This window comes from Siniperca chuatsi, linkage group LG14 (assembly GCF_020085105.1).
Source record: "Siniperca chuatsi isolate FFG_IHB_CAS linkage group LG14, ASM2008510v1, whole genome shotgun sequence".
Classification (NCBI taxonomy): domain Eukaryota; kingdom Metazoa; phylum Chordata; class Actinopteri; order Centrarchiformes; family Sinipercidae; genus Siniperca; species Siniperca chuatsi.
Window position 1 is genome coordinate 5902868 of NC_058055.1, and position 21353 is coordinate 5924220.

The window sequence follows — 21353 nt, forward strand, 5'->3', positions numbered from 1 at the left end:
TCAAGTGTTGAAGTTAAAAATATTCAATTTTAAAATCACCCAGCGTTACTTTGTTTTAAGTTTAAAAAGTGACTCATAAAAGGTCTCACTGGTAAGTGTTTTTTTTTTTTTTTTTAAACAGCAAACCGCAAAAACTTTTTGCGATTTTTTCATTTTGAAGAACACACTTTAATTTGAGAAAATTGCTAGAACACCAACATACTATAACTCTCCACGTACAGTAGGTAGTTCAAGAGGAACTGAGGCTTAAGCATGAATATGTATACACTGTTTGTGTTTGTTACTAAACATTCCATGAATTCAGTCCCATGGATTAGATTATGAAACACCTTGCAATTCCAGTCTTTCTAATAAACACACAGAGCTGTGAGCAATTATGTTTCTAATGAAACACATAGGAAACTCAGAATAGGATCTTGTGCATTCACTTGTAAGAATAATCACTGAAGGAGAATGACAAGCCATCTTGAAGGACCTGCCAGTTAACACTGGACACCTTGATACAGAAATTGTACATTTCCTGGAATGCAAAACAGTAAGTCATATGTAAAGTGACATCTGAAAATCACATCACAAAAAGATGGCAAACAGGCAATGAAAATGCAAACCGTAGTGTTCTCACTGAGACACAGAGAGAGGTTAAGTAGAAACCTGCTACTGCCTGCTTTCAGGCTGTGGAGGTTTCAGGTGCTTTCTTCTCCTCTGCACATTCAGTTTTAATACCCAGATTTAGGAGTGTACACAAATTCACAGTTCAATAGTACCCTGATTTTGATTTCGGTGCGGGGGGAAAACCCAAGATTTAACTTCTTTCATTTTTCTGTCTTCTACGAAACTGTATATAGTAACATATCAGCTGCAATAAACGTGTAACGTCCCTGTCACCGTCATTGTTGCTGTTTTAGCTAGTCGGTGCTTGAGCACCATGGGAAACCATGACGATGCATGATTTGTGATGGTCTTCTCTGGACTCTCTTTTGCGTTGTTATGCAGGCTGGGATAACCAAGCAAGCACAATTTAGCTGACAGAAAGCAACTGACACACTGCCAACACTCTCGGGTAGAACTTGCACTTTCGAGTTTCTATTCCACACCTGCAGTTGGACTGTAATTAAAACTGTGTTAGGCTCACAGGGCTGTAATTATTTGGTTCATATGGCGCACCGAACCGAGACGAGTCACATACCAAACTGGGTGTCCTGTAGCAAGCTGTTCAGGATGAATAAATGTACCGTTACAACCATATCAGAGTTGCTTTCTGAATCACATTCTGCGCTGGCCTGAATGCTGGTCTAATCTCATTAACAGCCACTGCTCACATCTAACAGCACTTAAGCTTCTTTCAGTCAAGTCTCCAGCAAACATCTCCCCAAGTGTGCTGTCTCTGCCTGAGAACAGACGAAATAAATACCGGGTGTGACCCACCCTTCGTGTCAGCTTGGCATGCACCAGGGAGGCACAAGCCAGCCCAGAAGCAAGTTAATCAAAGTTTATTCAATTATTAAGTGAACCCTTGGCTTGCTGTTGTAATGTGAAGGTAGGTGAAGATATTTTAAATTTAAATGATTCCAAGGCTATCAAAATACGAAATTACATTGATTTCCTTCCTTAAACAAGAGAGACACCATGGGCCCTGTGCCAGCCTAGCAGGTCTGAGAAGCTTGTTTAAGGAGATGCTGAGAGCTTTTATGCTTTTCCTGAAATTAAGCAAACACCCAGCTATGTTGCATGGATGTAAATATAAACATCTGCTGGGCAAAAATGTAAAAGGAGTGTCAATTTTAATTCCTAAAAAAGGAAAATAAGGTATCGCAACCCCATCAAATCCACTTTCAAATGCCAGCACTCCACTAGACACAGCAAGTTCAGCTAGCATTTAAAACATTACATTCAACCAAAGGAAAACAACCTCAGGCTAGCTGCAAAGTAAAGGGGCCTACATGCCCAATGAATTTGAGAGCAACAAACTAATTCATCAGGTTCACACACATCTTGAGGGATCAGATCAGGAACACAGAAAAGTAGGGCAAAGGCAGGAAAAAGGAAGGAAAACAGCAATTTCCCATTAGATATTAACAGCAACTGCAGAATAAAAATCAATCACCAACAGTATGAAGCCATTTAACTTTCTAGAAAACGTAGATGTGAGTATGCATGGGATCAAGAGCTCTTTTCACCAATTCTGCTTTGAGTAATTTAGCAGCTGGTCTGGCTATCCTGAGAGACATGGCAGGCAAGAGGGCAAAAAGTCAACAAGAAAAGAAAGCCGGCCCACCGAGGCACGGATTAAGAGAAAGGACAGGAAAAACAAAAATACGATTTATGTCAAACTCCAATGCTGAAGAAACAGATCAGTGTGACTGATAACGTTTGAAAGAGAGAAAAATGAGGAGAGCAGTAGGGCTCAAATCTATGGCAAGAGAGACATCAACCCGGGTGCATTTTGCAGTGAAACCTGTAGTCCTACTTCACTTCTCTGTGGATGATGGCTTCTGTAAAACTGGCAGAAACCTCCCTATACCTACTTTTACATCAAGCATCATGGCAATCCCATCTGCTTTACTCTGCCAAGACCACATCTGCCCCGTACATCCTCCTCCTCTCTGTCGCCTGCTCCTCCTCAGTCTCTCCCTCGAGCGCCGAGCAGCTCTAAAACAGGCGTCTGGTTTACATCAAGTGTTCCTAACGACTTGATGTTCATCATGCAATGTCTGCTGAAACACTCCCCGCTTCAGACAGACACAAAAAATTGCAGTTGAAATCTAGTATCCATCCATCCAATAATTTTCAAAACAAAACCAAACATCCAGGGCACGGGGGACTCTGCTCCGGGACAGACGGGACTTGGCTTCGCCATTTTTAAATGGAGGAATGCCCATGACAGATGCCTTTGAACGCAACCTGCCACAACGACACAGTAACAAAATCCTTGTTGCACTTGTCTTCCCTAGCCTTGGTTGAGACAAAAGCAAGAACAGAAGCCTCAGCTCTCAACATTGCTCCACATCAAAACAACATCTAAAACAGCAGCATCTTATGACATTCCCCTGATTGGAAAAACACTTTTCACTACCGAAAAATAAAAGATAATCAACAGATGTAGTCAACTGAAAAGTGAGTGGGTCATAATTTGTAAAAGAGCATTGTTTGACACTTGATTAATCCACAGAGATGCAAGCTGCAAAATAGCGAAACATTGCACAGAACTATTGAACAAACAGCTTGTTTAAAAAATGTATTTTCTCTTACATCTGTGACCCAAAATTCCAGCTTGGTGACAGATCTGTGAGTGCACATGTGATGGGGAGCGGGGAATGGTGTGCGGTGGTCAGTGCGCAGGGCGAAAGATGAGTGGCCTCATTTAAACACAGATTTATGAGCTCAGCTGATGGCTGGGACACTTTCATGTCTCTGCCTCCTGTGCAGCAGGCCCAGATGAGCTGACCTTTATAAGAGCTCTTAAGCGGGTGCACAACGGTTCTATCAAGAATATTCACAAATACCTCTTGCAAGGAAACACCTTTTGACACAAAAGCACACAACACCTTTCCTATAACATTGAGATACAATGCAGCATCAGTACGCTGCTGATCCTAAAAACATGCCTAAATATCACAACACAACACTTGAGTGTTTCTAGGGTCCATATAAACTGATGAGAAAGTTAAGGAATTTAGTAAAGGCTGAGGAACATTTTTCGGAGGTCCCCTCCCCAGTTGCTCATCTGTGTATAAGCAATTAGAGCAGCAGTCGGTCATTAAACAGCAAGATTAATGCCTTGTGATCGACTATGCTCAGGGGGATTCTACCAAGCCTGGCCAGAAGGTTTTCTTCTCTCCTCCACTTCCTCCTCCTCTTCCTACTTATCTGCAAGGAAAGAGGGAGAGAACCAATGGTGCTCTGTAAAGTCTCCATTACTAATTAATGAATATTTCTTGAGCAGAGAGGAAAAAGAGAGAAAGAAAAGAGAAGAGAGGGAGACGGCACCCATGGGCCAGAGTCCCTGCACTGTGCCAGTCAATGGAGATCCATCAGAGGGAGCGAGAGAGGAAGATGGAGTAGGAGGAAAAGAGGAAAGCGGAGGGTGGTTCACAGGCAGGAGATTAGCCCTGGAAAATTGATCCCCAAGCACAAAAGCCATCGGCCTCCTCTACTTTTTGCTCCTAAGAGCTGGTCTGGGTGTATCTATTCATCACTCTCTGCGTTGCACACTGAAGTTTAGAACCATCTTTGAAGGGAAAAAAAAGAGAAAGCACCACAAATCCTGAGCCAAGGTTAACCACATGTATTACTGACTGATTATCTTTGATACACATCCACAGCAAACCAGTGTGTAGTCCCAACAAACGTTCACCAAAACGGAGTATTTCCAGTGTTGTTTAAATAGTATAAAAATTGCGAATATGTCATTTGCTGAGACAAATTAAAGAGAAAATACAGCTTTTACAGTATTAAGAGGATGCTTAAATGTCATTCCAGAAAGCAATGTTTTCTGTCCCAATTAGTTATTCTAAGTCACTTCCTTAATTAGTTTTAGCCATGGCCAGTACTTCATGGCCCAGACTATTCACTTTATAGCTTTTGGACACCCTTTGTCCATGTTTACAGCTGAAGTGCAGAGATTTCAATTTTTTTTTTTTTTTGACTTTCACAGGCTGTCCAAGTCAATAACATTTGGAAATTCTAAAGAGTGAGTGAGGCATTTCTCCTTTCTGAATCCTTGCCTGGGGCATCCACTGGGCTGCAGTGCATACAATGGGCCTTATATCCCTGTGGGACTGTATCTGTATCACATTCATTTTTGTGTGTCATCGCTCCTGTCACTATCCAAGAAACCAAATATGCCATTACAATCTTTAAAATAGGATTGCAAGTGCAACAACAGTCAGACAACAACATAACTGATGGCTTGACATTTTGCTGTAAGAATTTGGCTCTGTAATAAATATGATCCTACATTTTAATATTGTCAAGTCATAAAGATTAACGCTTAAAATTCACAGGCATGTTTCTCAAAGTGGGAAAAAGCTGATACTGGTCAGGGTTTGACATTAACCATGCCCGATGGCCACAAAAAGCTACTCTGTGGCCACCAAATACTCAATGTAGATGGCCCCCTGTGGCCTATACTACGAGCCTTCTCCAACGCAACATTACAGTTCCACAAACATCCCGATTCATTTGCGCCTTTTAGTTCAACATGCTATTATTTGATCTGCGTTGAGTTTAAATTTTACCTCAGCAGTAGCCAGCGAGCAATACTCATCACCGGCTAGCTAGCCGTCTCTGTCGAGGTTACTAAAGTATGGGGTCTACTAAGCCTACTCAAACTGCTAATGCAATCCTTACAGACGAACCAGAAACACAAAAGGCAGACATTTTGGATATGCAAAATGGCACGGTTGGTTTCGTTCTAATCTAGTTGAGCAATCTAGCTCGCTGCTCTACTTACTAGCGTTTGCAGTAATGTTCTGTTAATTTGAAGCTATCTACCTCTTGCTCATATAAACCTAATCAGATAGCTAACGTTAGCTTCCCTTCACAGCCATGGAGGTGGAGGCAAAATTTAGCCATGGAGATGAAGGGAAGCTAACGAATGATGTTTGGTGTCACGCACACTTGGCACCAGTTTTATCTGTAAGAGTTTTATTTTAGATTCAGAAACTGTTTCCTGTATTGGATACGAGTTTGCAGGAATAGTCTTATGATTATATGGAGAGCAGGAAACGGGTCTATTTCTTTTCGCTACAGGCTCGCTGATGATCAATGCAAACTTGTGCCACAAAAAGTGTACACTCCATACTCCACCAACCACATGTTGGATGGTCAAATAGCTGTCTTTTCTGGCATAACCCGACCCTAAGAGTACCAACTTGCCAATAACTTTGTTCTGCTCATGCTGTTTTTTTACCCCCCCGGAAAAAGAACTGACAATCAACAACATCTTTCTCTGTTTTAGGGTTTACGTCTATTTTACAGAAAATCAACAGTAGATCGAATCTTTCACCTAGGTCAGGTGGCTTATCATAAAGTCACTGTACAGACAACAAAAATCCAAGGCACTGAAAAAAAGCAGACATAATTTCAACAGATGTATTGGTATTTGAATGCTGTGGAGATTTGTTGTCAACAAACATCTGTATTCTGCAGGTAGTGCTTCAAACAGAGCATCTCTCACAGATATGAGGGCAGTTCAATAATTTTGAAGTTGTGAGATCTCCACAGAAGACAAGAAAAAAATAGTCTGACCGGTAAAACAGTGAAACTTTCAGCCAACGCGGCCCTTAGAGACTACTGAAATATGCCCTTTGGAACTGGATATTCTGCCCTGAGGTGCAAAGCAGGGTTGTTTTTATTTCACCCCTGATTCAAATAGGCACAGAGGAGAGTGGTCAAACAAGAACAAAAAAAAAAAATCCTATGAACTTGGCAAAGCTAGAAATATTTCACAGAATTACTGCACACCAGCAAAAACCAAAACAATTGTCAGATCATGGTAGAAAACAAGCTCACAAGTGCTGCTAAATTCCCTCAAATCACTGGATAGATCCCAAACAATGTGTTCATCATCAACTGGTGGAGGAGATGGACATTTTAAATGCAATCCTCTTCTTCCCTCCCCCACCATTTCTCTCTCTCCTTCTCTAGAGATCTGACAACACCCAGTGATGAATAGATGCGTAAGCTCCAGGGACCACGGTGGCGATGGCTTGCTGATAACCTGTTCTGGACAGCAGTTGACCGTCTCTCCCCATTTAACCTTCGCTTTACAAAAAACAACAATGTATTAATTTTTGCTTTGATTTTTTTCACCTTCAACTTAATCAGAAAAAGTAAAGAATGACTGCAATGTGAGGCCAAGCACTCTAGAGTCACATGCAGCTGAGGGAACAGTGAACTAGGAAGACCCAAGAGGGAAACGCGGTGCCAGACTGCCAGCAGTGGAGGCCCCAGAGGGACTTCGTCGTATAGGGGAAGGACGCTATGGAAGGTGAGAAATGGGACCGGGACAGACTAGTAAGAACTCTGTGGAGAAATGTACCACAGAGCAATTACCCTCACAGATAGACATCCACTAATTTCTATGCAAAAAAAGATCAGTGGGTCTTTGAGGGGAGGAAAAGGCAGCCATTTATCTTTTGCTTTGGATGCTTCTGGTCAGGATATTCCACCCGCTTTTGAGGGGAGAGGACGATGAAGAGAGCAATGTGTTTGCATAAGAATACATGCCTATGCTGGGAGGGTTGGGGGGTTAATTCAGCAATTGCATTCACTTGTTGGGAATAATTTCTGTGCATGGCCAGGGGAAGATTAGAATTGGTTTTCTCGTTGTGTTAGAACTACCAAGGCGGGTTGTCCAATGGTGTAGAGTAGGGGCCTGGTGGTTTCCCTTACGTTCCTTCAATGGTGATTAAGTGTCAGACATTAAAAGATCCTTCAAGTTTTCCGCCCTTCACTACTCTCATCTCTGTAGCTCACTCCTTCTCTCCTCATCTCCCTGGAGAGAAGGGATTACTGGCACACTGGTATACAGAAATGGCACTTGCTCAAAATTAAAGACTTTCACAGGCCGCTAATCTAATGAGGGTGGAAGGGGGTGGGGGAATGAGCAAGCGCCATTTCAGCTTGCCGAAATGAAAAGAAAAGAGCGGATTTTCATGTTTACCGCCAACATTGCACTAAAGACTAAAAAGAGGCTGAAAACACAAAAAGAAAAGAAAAGCTTTTAAAAAAATCCCAAGAGAGGCTAGGGCCAAAGGCAAAAAAAACTGAGTGTGGCGGTTAAAAGGCAACAACAGTTGTGACATTCCAGTTGAGTGCACGGGTTGGGCTGGTCCTGCCATTGTCTGCCCTGCCAACGCTAGCTGGTATTTGTCGAGTCGCACCTCCACAGGCAGAGCACCCGGGAGAGTCCACAAACGGAACAGACTGTCAATCATCATCCTACTTCTTGGGCTACACACACACACACACTGACAGAGCAGTGATCTTTTTTTTTTTTTTTTTTTTTTTAATTCTATCAGCATTCACATGATATCCTCTTATTCCCAATTAGATGGTCAGAGCGAAAACCAGCAGGAATCTGGGGCCTTAGCAAAAGGACTGACAAGTCCACTGCACTAAGGGCCAAATTATGCAACGACATGTTGTTTGAGACAAATATCAGTTTCTCCTGGACAACATTCATAGTGTTGCACTCTGTTGTTCACATGAAAAGTGACAGAAATAGCTGTTTAAACAATGAAAAGAGAACCAGAGAAGGTGTGAAGTGGGTATAAATGCCCCCCCCCCCCAAACGTGGGAAAGGTGTGGGTGACAGGGTTTTCTAAAGCTAGGAAAATGTTCACTTTCAGGTAAAGCCATCTAGACAGAGGTCCCGTCATCCCTCCAGTCTCGACTCAGCTGTGTTATCAGTTCTCAGGACACACCATCTTGAACACACTGATCGGAGGTTGGGGAAGGAGGACGAGAAAAACAAGCCCTCTGGCTGACTTCAGATCCATCTAAAGAAGCTGCTCTGCTTCATTTCACTGGCAGAGCCCCACAGCAGCTACAGGAGGGGGAAAGGCTCAAGGAGGAGGAGGAAGACGTCTTCCACTAGAGAGATGGGAGCAGCAGCTTCCAAACAGGAAATACGGATTACACCGCCCATCTGGGAACCATTCACACCATGACACAGTTGAGTCAGGGTCCAAAAACACTTGAGGAACATGGGGAGTGGGGAATGTGAAACGTTTCATCTGGTGCTCAGGATGCATGTTTCTGTGACCGTCCACGTCAAGACCATTCTCAAGAGGAATAGATGCCCTGTAAATGTGTTTTGTTTGTTGTTGTTTTGTTTTTGTTGAATCAAGAATTCAAGGAACACCACATCTAAAACAAGACCTGCCAAGAGTCCTGCCAAAACATGATTCATCATTTTGTTTTAAAATACCTGGAAGGAAGATGCGGCGCAGATTTTGTGGTCAATATTCATTATCTAATTTCTATCTCCTGATACAGAAAATACATATTACATTTAATCTCCCCAAAGCCAGTGTAAGAACATAAGACAGACTCCAAAAATTTCCAAATATAGAGTCTCCATACCACCCCCTCCTACTTGAAATGTAGCACACTCCATTAGAGGGCCTGAGCCAGACGCTCCAGGTAATTACCAGGACCCGTTAAGCCTGAATGAGCTGCCCATCGTAGCCTTCAGCTCCCATTTTGAGTCCACTTCAGGCACAATGTCCCATAATGAAGGAGGGTCACAGACGGTATGTGCTTGGCTTGGACTCCAAAGTTCAATCTACATGGCAGAGAGCATGAATAAAGATGGCCTTTTCCATCTTCCACCTCTAATGCTACTGTTACTGAAGAGGGAAAAGAAGAAAGTGGGGGGTGGATGCATTTGCCTCGTTTCTGCATGGCCGCTCCCGCATGCTGTGTTTCTCACTCAAGTTATAATCAGAGACGGAGCTCAGTTTCCTATACCTTCTTCCTTTCTTGTTCATCCTCTGTGGAATGGCGACTTGACTTTAGATTACTTGTTCTACTTCGTCAAAATAAAATGCAAGGTGCTCCTTCATTTGCTGTAGGGCAGCGGTCACTTAGATATGATAACCTCTCTAGATATGATAACAGCGTGATGCCCAGTGTCTCCAGGGAGAGGGAGCAGCCCTACAGGTGTTGGCACTAACAGCCTGGCTGGCTAACTTATCAGTCACAGGAGGGTAATAGGGGGCATTAGGGAGGTATCAGATCACACAGATTTTAACACTTCCCTGAGGCTCTCACTTACAGAGTATCTCCCCTGTGCCTACCTGACAATCAAGCAGTGAAATCGGTATCATTTTTCATTGTACAACCAATAACGTATCTTGACAAGGTGAATGTTCAAGTTCTTTTACAAAAGCTGAGAGCCCTCTACACTTCCAGCTATCTTTTACAGCCATCACTCTTTCAGCTATATAACCTTGAATGAATCCAACAAAAGATGCATTGGTAAGGAATTTCATATTCAAACTATTTTTCTTGCTAGAGCAGTGACTCAGAGACATAGAACAGCAGTCCTCTCCTCTCTTTTTAATCATCTAATTTGCCAAAACAACTAGAAAGACTAATGTGGCTGACTATCTGCCTAACTATCATGCAGCAGCAGGGTAAATTAACTGCGTTTTAACTATAAGAAACACCTGTGTGTCAGAGAGCACTCTCCCTGTTCCCTTCAAGTCAATCACTGAATCCATACAAGCACCCTGGGTGTTGTTCAGTAGCTGACCCTGACCTCTGACCTCCATGTAGTGAGGACACAGCATAAAGAGAATGTACCTCAAACCCCCAGGAAGTGTGCCGGGCTTTGAAGCCAATTTGACACAATGGCCAAACCGTGGACTTACAACTTCCAGGTCCGTTACGTGATGCACAGGGGCCCAAAAAGACTTTTTACGTATAAGAGCGGCTGTAAAACGATAGATAAATTTTTTCAGTGTCACAACCACTGCAAAATTACTCGTTTCACCATCAGAATTTGATCCATTTGGTCCGATAACATTTGGAAAGTCTCGAAGAGCCGCACGATTAAATCATTTTATTCCCATTCAAGTTAGCGGAGGGCTAACCCGGAAGTTAGCTGGCTCGGCTGGTGGAGTCTCTAGTGCACTTGCTCTATGGGCCCCAAGATGCGGAAGATCCAGGTAATTTTCTACAGGGAAGTCAAACTTTTTTGGCTTCATGTGTCACTGAGCAGCTTTCATAGCAATGAACGGGGCCCCGCCTCCGACGCTGTATCCAGATCTCTTTATACATCCGTTATGTACCTGCATAGCTTAATAAAACATACATTAGTATTTCCAATTGACATGCCCTTATGTGTATGCCAAGGGGCCCCCACCTGCAAGCTCGTGGTGGATGAGATCGGCGAAGTTTGGGTCATCCCCCCACCAGAAGAGCCAAAGCTCCCTCCGGCCCTGCCGCTGGCTGCGCCGCCATACACTTAGCACGTCGGCCTTCAGGCAGCGGCTGAAGCTGCATAGGATGGGGTCCTCTTCTGTCACTGGGAAGAGGATGGGTGCAGAGGTGGGACCCTGCCACACAAACCTCTTCCATTTGATCCCTGTCAAGTCAGCCTGCAAGACAAGGGAGGGGGAGAGAGGGAGAGAAAGAGATTTTTAGCGTGCAGAGTCGCTGCTTCAGGATTCACTCAGCACCTCTGAGTAAACGTGCTGAGCAGAGTGTAAAGAGTAGGTATTAATCCTCTTTTATGGGGCAGTTCTCCCACCAACTACTTCTGACAACAAGACACCCAGGCTGTCAAAATTGAAGAAATAAAAACAAACAAAAACGGACAGAAAGGGGAAGACTGAAAGATACACAGTAGATGGCAAGAAAATAGAGCACCACTGTGTGTTGATACAAAAAAGAAATTGCCCCCAAAAATTGGGACATTTGTTTGTTTCTGCAAAGTACTGTGTACTTGTGCTTCAGGTGCTTTCAATATCACCATGAACAATATGTTCGAAACACAAATAGGAAAAAAACTAATGTTGGTAAATGTGGTCTCACCACCTTAATCCTCATTATTGGTGAGTGCTGGGGGGATGCTCTGCCTTTCTATAAACGCTGTCTGGCTTTTATAGAGAGAACAAAACACACAGGAAAAAGCCTCACAGGCAGTAAATCACTGGCGGGGTTATTAAGTGTTAAAGCAGAAACATTGCGCTCCACTGCTAGCTAACACTGCTGTTTATCACCCAAGCGCGGACAGACTACCCATGTCTACCTAAACACACGCATACACAGTCTAACTACCACAAAATACACCAAGGATGCCTTAGGCGTACATCCCCATTTCCACTGGCAATCTAGTTCCTCTATCTATCCTTGTAGACATTTCAAGTAATCTGTGCGAACATGGAATGTTCATTTTCATGCCGTTTAGTCCTATGCCGTTCAGGCTGAGTTGGCAAACTGTCGCTCTGTATATTCAACCAATTAATCCATTACAATTCAGGGGATATCTTAACTCAAGTGCAAAGGCGCTGAGCCTGAACAAGTGATTACCCGTGGTTGTGGCGAAGCGGTGGTCTTTCGCCTGGCTAGGGATAAGCTGGGAGATTTGTGGTGTTAGTTGTGATGGTGGTGGTGGGGGTAGGTTGGGGACTGTCAAAACAGAGCATTGTGTGGCATCAGCCGGAGCAGAGCTGGATCACAACAACACGTTAGTAAGCCATAAGACGTAGTGAGCACACACAAGTGGACAAATCATTTCTAAACCTGAGGTTTAACATAGTCAAAACTATATTTATTAGGGCTGCCCCCTAATAGTCGATGAAAGGAGTCTTAGTCGACAGAGTTTTTATTGGTCGGTTAGTCGCAGAAAAAAAAAAAAAAATATATATCGTCAAACTCCATTCAGGAGCTGCGCCTTGTCGTTAGGGCCGGGACAAAAGTATCAGGGGGACGGTTGCAACACAGACCTTTTCTCTTGTAACACACAAGTCGAGAACATGCTGTGAAGTCCAGTTCTCTTTATACATCCATGTGAGCATGGCATAGCTCTTCAGTTATAGCTGTAGACGGTTTTCACCAGTTTCCTTGTAACTTTGGGAGGATGTTAGACATCTGTTAGACCTATCCGTAGGTTAAGTATAAGTGACGGTTTAATTTAACATACTAGCCTAGCCAGGGTAAAGTTGACAGAGACAGGGGAGGGATGAGGTTATACTGTGTTGAAATAAATTAACAAAATGTTCAGTCTCCTTGCTGGTTTTGTCGTTAGCATTGTCGTTAACAGGCGGCTCACTTTGTGCATGCGCTTGTAAAATCTGTATTATAAAGGCTCATTATTAAGTTTTGTTGGTTGTTGTTTTGTATTTCTCTGTAATGTAGAACAGTGTTAACAAAGTTACTTATAACATTCTTTCTCAGCCCTGGAACTCAAACCATTTTCTAATGCCCCAAAGAAATATATTTAAATAATTAAATTAATATCATAAATGTGCAACGACAAGTCGACTAATGGCTTAACCTAACGACTACTAGACTAGGAAAATCTTTGGTCAGGGACAGCCCTAATATTTATGACTCATGTACATGTCCAGGTAATACACCACAGCAGCATACAGGCTATATTGTTATTCCACAGTTATGGAGGTATACACTGTATGCTTCATCAATAAACAGAAAACGTGTTTTAATTTGTTCTCCACCACTAACTCAAGGGAAAAAGTGGCTGGTAAGCATACAAAAGCCCAAGGTTGCATTGTAGTGTCATCATAACTTTACAGCAGTTGTCGAGATGCATGATCAAAACATCATGATCGCTGATGAACAATCTGGCTCCTAAGGAATTCAAAAGCTGCTACACATGCTGAGAACAAGGTGCAAACAGCAGAGCTAGGTCTGTGTGTGACGACAGAGCTAGAGCAGTTAGGCTGCTCCTTCCTGCCGGAGTGTGAGAAGCATTACACCTGCATCTTGCTAGGAAACATCTGTGCACACAATGCAAAGGGAGGGTGGGGACAACGGTTAACTGTGAAACCAGATCATAAGCAGTACAGATAGGCAATTAGCAAGTGAACACCCCCATCATCTTACTGACCGGTCAGTCCGCAATGGTATTGTGTGTTTCACTGTATAAAAAGGTTTGTTCATAAGTGCCCTACAGATTTTATTATGGGCCTCTCTTCCTCATAGATATTGGTTTCACACTTTTAGACGTGATTATGTGCTGCACACAGACAGCCAGGCATCAAGCTGGTGACAGTGCACCGATACCTTGATTTGAATTACATGACTCTTATTCAAATAAATGTTTCGGTAACTCTTGCCCTTTTGTAGCCAACTCCACACTTAGTTGTGCCTAAAATTATTTTATCTACATTAATTATAATTACTTGCATTAATGTTGTCTTCCTATTATCCAAATTTGCTTGCTCTGTCTGAAATACCCCTTAGAAATGTACTTCATGTTTTAAAAAAAAGGTGGCTCACAAGCCTTATGAGACGACCTAACTGTAACCAACAACCACTTAATACAAGGGAGATGTACATTACCATTGCTCTTACAGGCCAGATCTAATACAGTAGTGAACAAAAGTGGATACAGTTACTACATAATTCTTTGACACTGTTATTGTCAAGGCAGAGTGCATTGTCTTGTATTTGCGTCATAGAGGGTTAAAAGGCCTCTCAACCTAAACATTTCATACTGTATCTTCTTCTATGTAAACGTTAGCCTACATTTACAAGAACATTAGAGGCAAGGCAATGCAAACTGATCTCTATCCAACCAAATAAAATTTGAGAACAGCAGTTAAGCGGTTACAATCTGTTCTCAAACAATTAGCCCATTAATTGATAAGTCAATGAAATGAAAACTAACCAATGACAACTATTAAATAAGTTATTTAAGAAGTAATAAAAAAAAAAACATTTGCAGGTTACAAACTCTCAGCTGACAAATACAGGTTTAATTAGTGTATACTGTTGCACAGATAATTTACAAAAAGTAACAGTTGTAAGGCATTCTTCAAATTCAAGCAAACAAGCAACTCCACGCACATGTGGTCATGAGAAGGTTAAATAATTTAACAGCAAGCCTGGTATCAGGCGACTTTTAAAATGGCATGCAGAGACAACACTGGCATGCTTCTTGTTATTAACTACAGTTACTGCAGTACAACTGTACACACGGGGCAACTTAAACCAACTGACCACATCTGTGGCACTGAAACTTTGACCTGGTTCATTTCTGAGATTTAGCTACTGTAGTAGCAGTCACAGCTAAAATACTGATTAATGCTGCTGCTGCTGCTGTGCTGTTAATGTGTAAATGAAATACAACAGCCTACAAGACTCTTCATCTTACATTACAGTTCTATTCATCACCTTTTTTACGACTGTTTCTGTCACTATCAGGATGTTTGCATCTATGCTGCAGTTTCTCTGCCTGGTAGGCAATTGTATACATTATGAATCTTTTCTTTAGAATATATATCACACCAAAACATGTTCACTACAGCAACTGTGGTATACAGGAAAAAGTGTGATCAAATGCTGTGTGTTAGTGTCAACAAGCAATTATCCTCAGTAATGAATGACTTATTGAATGTATTGTGTTTATTATTTTAGGGCTATATGTGACATCTCCACCCTCACTATAAAAACATTATCATTAACAGACACTACATTACCAAACTGTCATACATACCTCAATTCTTTCTAATCATTACTCTCTGCAATAAATGATCACAGCAGCTACATCTCACACAACACTACATTATGATAGTTTAAGACAGATCCTTATCTAAAATATGAAAATAATATCATGAAATCCATTCAACCACTAAGTGCTATTAGTGACGACTATCATCTGTAAGAACACGATTGCTAGTACAATCTGTAGTTTGGTTTCACTGGAGAAAAGAAGGTGCTGCAAACGTTTGTTGTAGTGCAATGACAATTTATGCGATGCATAATGCTGACCAGATGCAATGTGGAGTTGAAAAGTGATTACTGACATTCAGAACTGTCTTTTTTCTCTTCTGCACTGTTTGGATGCTAGAGAGCACAAGGCCAACAAGTTTTACCTCGAGTCCTCACATTTCCAGTGAAATGCGTAGCTTAATACTGTGTGGATGTGGTGAGAAGGTGGACTTAAACTGGACCCAAACTGAAACTCCCATCAAGTTTTAAAGTGACTACACTGACTTTTGGGAGGTTTTGGTCTGTTGGTAGTCTTACCAAATATACAGTATGACTACACGTTTGAGAAAAGGAAGAAAGTGAGGATCTGAAGCAGCTCTAGAGCTGGATGAGTTCATTTTAATAAAACACGTCAAAACCTGCTAAAACTTATTTGGGAGAATCAGACAAAAACATCTGACATCAAACAGGTCTTTCCCAACAAGACTTCAAGTAGAATCTGTTTTGTTTACACAGAAAATATTTGTACTGCTGATTCATAATGGAGGTAACAAATGATTAAGTCTGAAAATGTGTTAATATAATCTATCATTCTACAAACGGAATAAAACCAAATGTCCCTGTTGAAAAACTAAAAGTTTATCTTTCAATTTGCCCATTATCAACTTGACACAGATGTTTTGTTAAGGTTTGACAACATTCTGGGTTTCAAACAGAAAAACAAAGACTGATTTCAAGCATTTCAAGAAATGTTTGCCTTGCAATTAACTCTAGCAACAAAATGCATCTTGTACAACTTCACCCCAATAAACATTTACTAATTTTTAGTTGAACGCTGTAAAAACCTTTAAATAGGATTTTAGAGGTCTTCGAATGGACTACTTCTTAAACAAGCAATCTCTCTATTTGCACAGATGTACAGTAGGCTATATTATTTAGGAATTTAAAAAAATTGCATTTTCAATAGCATTTAAAAAGTTACGGTGTAGAGACAATGTAAGAGTCACACTGTATGGAGTTTGTACCTCTGTTCCGTTTTTGTTGTCAGAAATGTCACAAACCAGATTTTGCACAAACTAAATGATTGTGTATTAAACCAAACTGTGGACTTAAGACAAAACATTAACTTCTGTCCCTACATATCCCTGAGCTTGAAGAGGCAGAACTGACAACTCTGACAAAGACTAGACACATCAGTAGTCCATTCCTCATCAAGGCAACTATCTATCAAGATAAATGTGCCTTCTGCAGTTGTTCTGTCTGTCCTTTCAAAAGAAATTAGTGGCAGCCTGTGTGCAAAACAAAGGGTGCCACAGATATCTGTGTATATCAGATATTGTTCATGCTTTCCAGGCTGTGCGCATGAGTGTGCCTCAAACACTTGATGCGCTGCTATGAATCTACAAGGTTTTCCCCCTGCCTGTGTCTTAGTAAATGCTGAAGTATGTGAGCAACTGCTTGTGGGTCATGAGAAGTTTTATCTTTGATATGCTAAAGCCAAAAATCACACTGCTGCATTAGCAGGGAGTCTAAGACCAAAGCCACTGGCTACAGGCAGGAAGTTTTCCTGAGGTGCTGCGTACTCTGGGGGTTATGACCGCTGATTTTGCCAGCTGCTCACCTTCCCTCTGGCCACTTAGGGTTCTGGGTCTCAGTAGGGAACACTGTGTTCAAAACAGCTGCCTTCCTGCGTTTCAAGACATGAGACAAGCAACAGGTGAAGCTGCTCAAATCATGTTGCAGATGCCCCTCTTCTATCAAGTTTCTTTTCCTGTCTGTCACTTCTTTCCCTCAGTTAACTATGTCATGGAGCAAACATGAAACTACCAAGTGTGTGTTTGCATTTGATGCAAATTCATCCGTTTCATTTGAGCTACTTGATACACAGCTCATTAATTTAGTGTATGCCACATTCAATGCAATGACCAAACTCAAGATTTTTGCACAGTTTTTTTTAAACGTTAGAACTTACTCCGATGCTGAAATGCATGACAGCTCAAACTGCAAATTTCATGAAATGCCAGCTACATAGGTGCATAATTATACAGGAACAAATAAACTGAATTTACACCCCCAGTTCATTTCCAATAAGCCCCCTTTAAAATACAAAAAAAAAAAAAGGGGGAGTATGCAACAAGTAGTATCATACTTTGGAGAAGACTATCCACTGAAAAATGAAGGGGGGAAAAGTACCACAATGTGTTCGCATTCTTTCACCATAAAACCACAAAGTGGAGTCTGTTCAGCAAGTGAGTCATAACAGCAGTGGTGTTATGCTTAGTCTCAGTGTGCAGGAAAATGTCAGCCAGACAGGCACAGCACCACAACTACCAGCCTGTACCTTGCCTGTCCACTGTAGCCAACGCTGCCTTCAAGTGCTGCCGTAAACATTGTAATTACGAGTTCAGCAAACACAATCGACCCAACTAAGTAGTATTGAGAGAGTGGGGATTTTCTGCAATGAAATGTTACCTTTAGGGGACAGACAGCTTGGAAGCTGTGTCACTTCACAGTAAAAGCGGTGTAGTATTTCAATATATTGTTATACTACATTCTATGTCAACATTACTACTGATGCATTTCTCCTCCTTAACTTTTAATATTTTTTGCATACATATATTTACAAATCAATTGCTGCACTTTGTGGTCTTTATCTTCTGCCACTGCACCACAAAGTGGTTCTGTGTCATTTGATCTATAATAAAAATCTACTTTTTCTAAGGGTTACATTTTAGCATTTGACAAATCACATCTACAACTTCCAACTGTGGGAGCATGATGTTCAGAGGAGCTCATGGAGTTGCATTACACTCTTCAGCTAACCTACAAGTGAAGTTGTAGTTAAGCCTGCTGACAAGCCAATAAACTGCAACAACAAACACATTCAGACCATGTTCTTGATTATCCGACCAGAGCAGGAACTGTACACTCAAGAAACACCTTTAGATATGCTGCAGTGGCTAACATTGTGTGGACTACACAGTGAACGCTCACTGCACTATTTATCTCACAAGGGTTTTGAAGAATACCTGTGAACTCCAAGTGGGTTGGAGCACAACTACAACTATTTAGGGTAATGTCAACTGGCCACAACTGACAACATGATATGATGAAAAAGATATTCAGAGACAGACAAGGGGGGGACATTATACAGTTCATCCCTATCTATAGTGTGGTTTATAGTAGTAGAAAGTGCAGCTTAGATGTGTAGCTACCTAGGTGTTTGTAATGCCCAGGAATGTATGCCAGAGATTATATAATCAGCCTGGGGCCTGTGCCCTAGTTGGTGTGAATACTAGAAAATCAAGTCCAAGGAGATTAAGCCACTGACAAACAAGATGATGACATATTACATAAATAATTAACGTTTGCAAACAAATACCGTTACCACAAACAATCGTGTTACATGCTTGTTGCAAAAAGAGCTTTGTAGGGAAAGCATGAGGGGCGTTCTTTTATCGACAAGCTGTGCAAGTTGGGCATTGACATTCGTTCCTCCAGGAGTGGTCAGATAAACAAAAACACAGTGTTTCACAGCAAATGCACAGCGGTTTCCCCAAACTCTGCGATAGAACTTAACGCTGCGAACTGTGCATGAGGTGTTTGGTTTACGGTTTACCACTTAGGTAAAACATAGTGGAAATGTAATGAGAACGAGATGGCAAGTTATTAATAATAAACAAGGTGTTGAGGCGACGGGGAGAAAGTGCAACAACAACTAACTCACTGGGAAACACAGGCGTGCTTTTGGCAGTCAAATGCACAACAGTTATTTGCTAACAGGCGATATGTTGCTGTGTCTGTCCTGAGAAATGTAGTAAATGAAGCTTAACAAGCGAGTGGCGTTCACCTTGAGTGTTTGGTTTGTGAATAGAAAAATGGAAATGTTGCAGAAAGAAGATTATAATAGACAGACTGTTATAACTAAGTGACAAGGTGTTAAAACAAGCTAATACAGTAACATTAGCGAACTAGGATACCTCGTTGTCCTGAAATAATGTCAGCTCGACAGGGCCGTAAGCCTAGCTAAGCTCCTATCAACTGATGCCTGTGTGGCTAACGTTAGCTTAGCCCCTGTTCAGCTAGTTAAAAATGGCTGCTTTCCTTTAGTTTTAAATCTCTTACCAGACAGAATAGATTGGAATGGCAATCCTCCAGGCTGGCCCCGTTTGGTACATAACAAGAACTCATCCTTCTTCACTGCGAGATCCAACTCTCCATCATTTCACTTCCCGGGAAATAGAGAACAATTTGTCGATTTGTGTTTTCTAAGATGTGCAGGCTTAATCAACGAGAAATATTTTTTGTAACATTTGGCTGGAGGATAGTTAATTCAACAACCTTCCGATTGCAGTTCCCCGCCGGAGCTAAAAGCGGATAAAAGAGACTGTGTGGTCTTTATGTAGACATCTCAAAAGCACACAGTAGAAACAAATTAAAGGAAGCGAAAAATGTTCATAAAACAAAAAGAAAAGGAGAGCAAAGAAGCAACTCTCCCCCTCCCCCTTAGCCCTAAAACGGTCTCTGCTTAAAAAAAATAAAAACGTCCTCTCTTACTCCTCCATCGCAAAAATTAGTCTAAAAACGAAATACATCCTGTAAAAACCTCTCGAAATCTGGCATCGGCCTATATTTTTGCGGTTATTTCGATCATTTTTTCAGCCTCGGTTCCTGTTGGTTTCCATTTGAATTCATGGATTCCTTTCTTTAATGGCGGCCACAGGGACAACTCTGCCTTCCACAGCCTATTGGCTCATTCGTGGTCAAAGCTTTGTCAAGCTAACCAAAGATAGACAAACACAAATACAACAGTGGGGGAGATTTCCGGCAAAGTAAAAGTAAAGAATTATGTTATTGACTATTATGACTAATGCTAAGAACATAGCTTTAGGATAACCTAAAGTTGTTATATATATTTAATTAATGAATAATATATGATTTCCTTTACGTACTTGGGGTCACAAAAAGATGCTGCAACAGGTTATTTTCGATGCGCATTTTATTTTGATAGTCCTGACAAGACGTTCCGTGTTTTAGTATGGCCGACTTGACAGTATCGTTGTCATGAGGGCTGTAATAACACAAAACTGATAGGTATTGCCGCTAGGCCAGCGCAAGTGGCGCTACTGAGCAACAGATTTTGTTACCAATGATCAAACCCTATAAACTTGCTCACTTACACAGTGCACCACCTAGCGCATGTGATGTTGCACTTGCAATTGAAATGTGCAACCAAGATGCATTGATGCGCCCTTTGTTTTGTTTTTTTTCAATCAAATACATTAATTTGACCTCAGTTTCACAGAGTGTGAGATAATGAAAGCAGTAAAATCTAACATTTATCAGGTGCAGAACTGCCGGAATCAAACAAATGCATATTAATGAAGAAAAAGTAAGAAGCAATCACATCAAAAGGACATACTCAGAACACTTCAACAGATAAATTTAAAAAAAATAATTTATTGACTCATTTACAGAAAAGGATGTGCCAGTGTGCTTCAATACCTGGCATTAAGAAAGCTATAGTCAAAGGTAAATTACATAGAAGGGCAAGGTAATGAATTATACAAATTCAAAGTCAAAGAGAGAACCTTAAAAAGTGCCACAAGAGGCAATAGTTTAATATTAGAAAACCCAAAGACCAAAGCAATTTTATTCTTGAGTAAACAAAGCTCAAACTGCTTTTTACTGACTCCACAGTGTCAGTTGTTACTTTGTGACAAAACTTCAGCATGGCTGAAGCACACACACTTATCCACCTTTTTATTCACATATTGTTTTAGATGAGGAAAAATAAAACCAATACATTTCAGAGTAACATCATCATATTTTTTTCCCCAGGTTTCAACTCATCAATATTTTTACTGTAACTGTTATGCACAACAGAAATCTATCTATCTAACGTAATTAGTCACATTCCATCAGCTAAGCTTTATACGATA

General features: G+C 41.3%; 1 protein-coding gene across 2 annotated transcripts in view; it reads right to left on the minus strand.

Annotated features, from left to right (window-relative positions):
- The window catches only part of med13a (mediator complex subunit 13a), a 78466-nt gene extending 58305 nt beyond the window's left edge, over nt 1-20161 (minus strand). Inside the window, exons 1-3 of one of the 2 annotated variants that reach the window (XM_044222257.1) lie at nt 19753-20161; nt 19537-19639; nt 10877-11111 (exon numbers count right to left, since the gene is read on the minus strand). In XM_044222257.1, coding sequence (XP_044078192.1) covers nt 10877-11111; nt 19537-19602 — 301 coding nt within the window. In that variant the 5' untranslated portion in view covers nt 19603-19639; nt 19753-20161. Of the gene's footprint in view, nt 1-10876; nt 11112-19536 lie in introns of both variants that reach the window. The other variant, XM_044222256.1, reaches the window with a different exon arrangement.
- Between the last annotated feature and the right edge of the window lie 1192 nt (nt 20162-21353).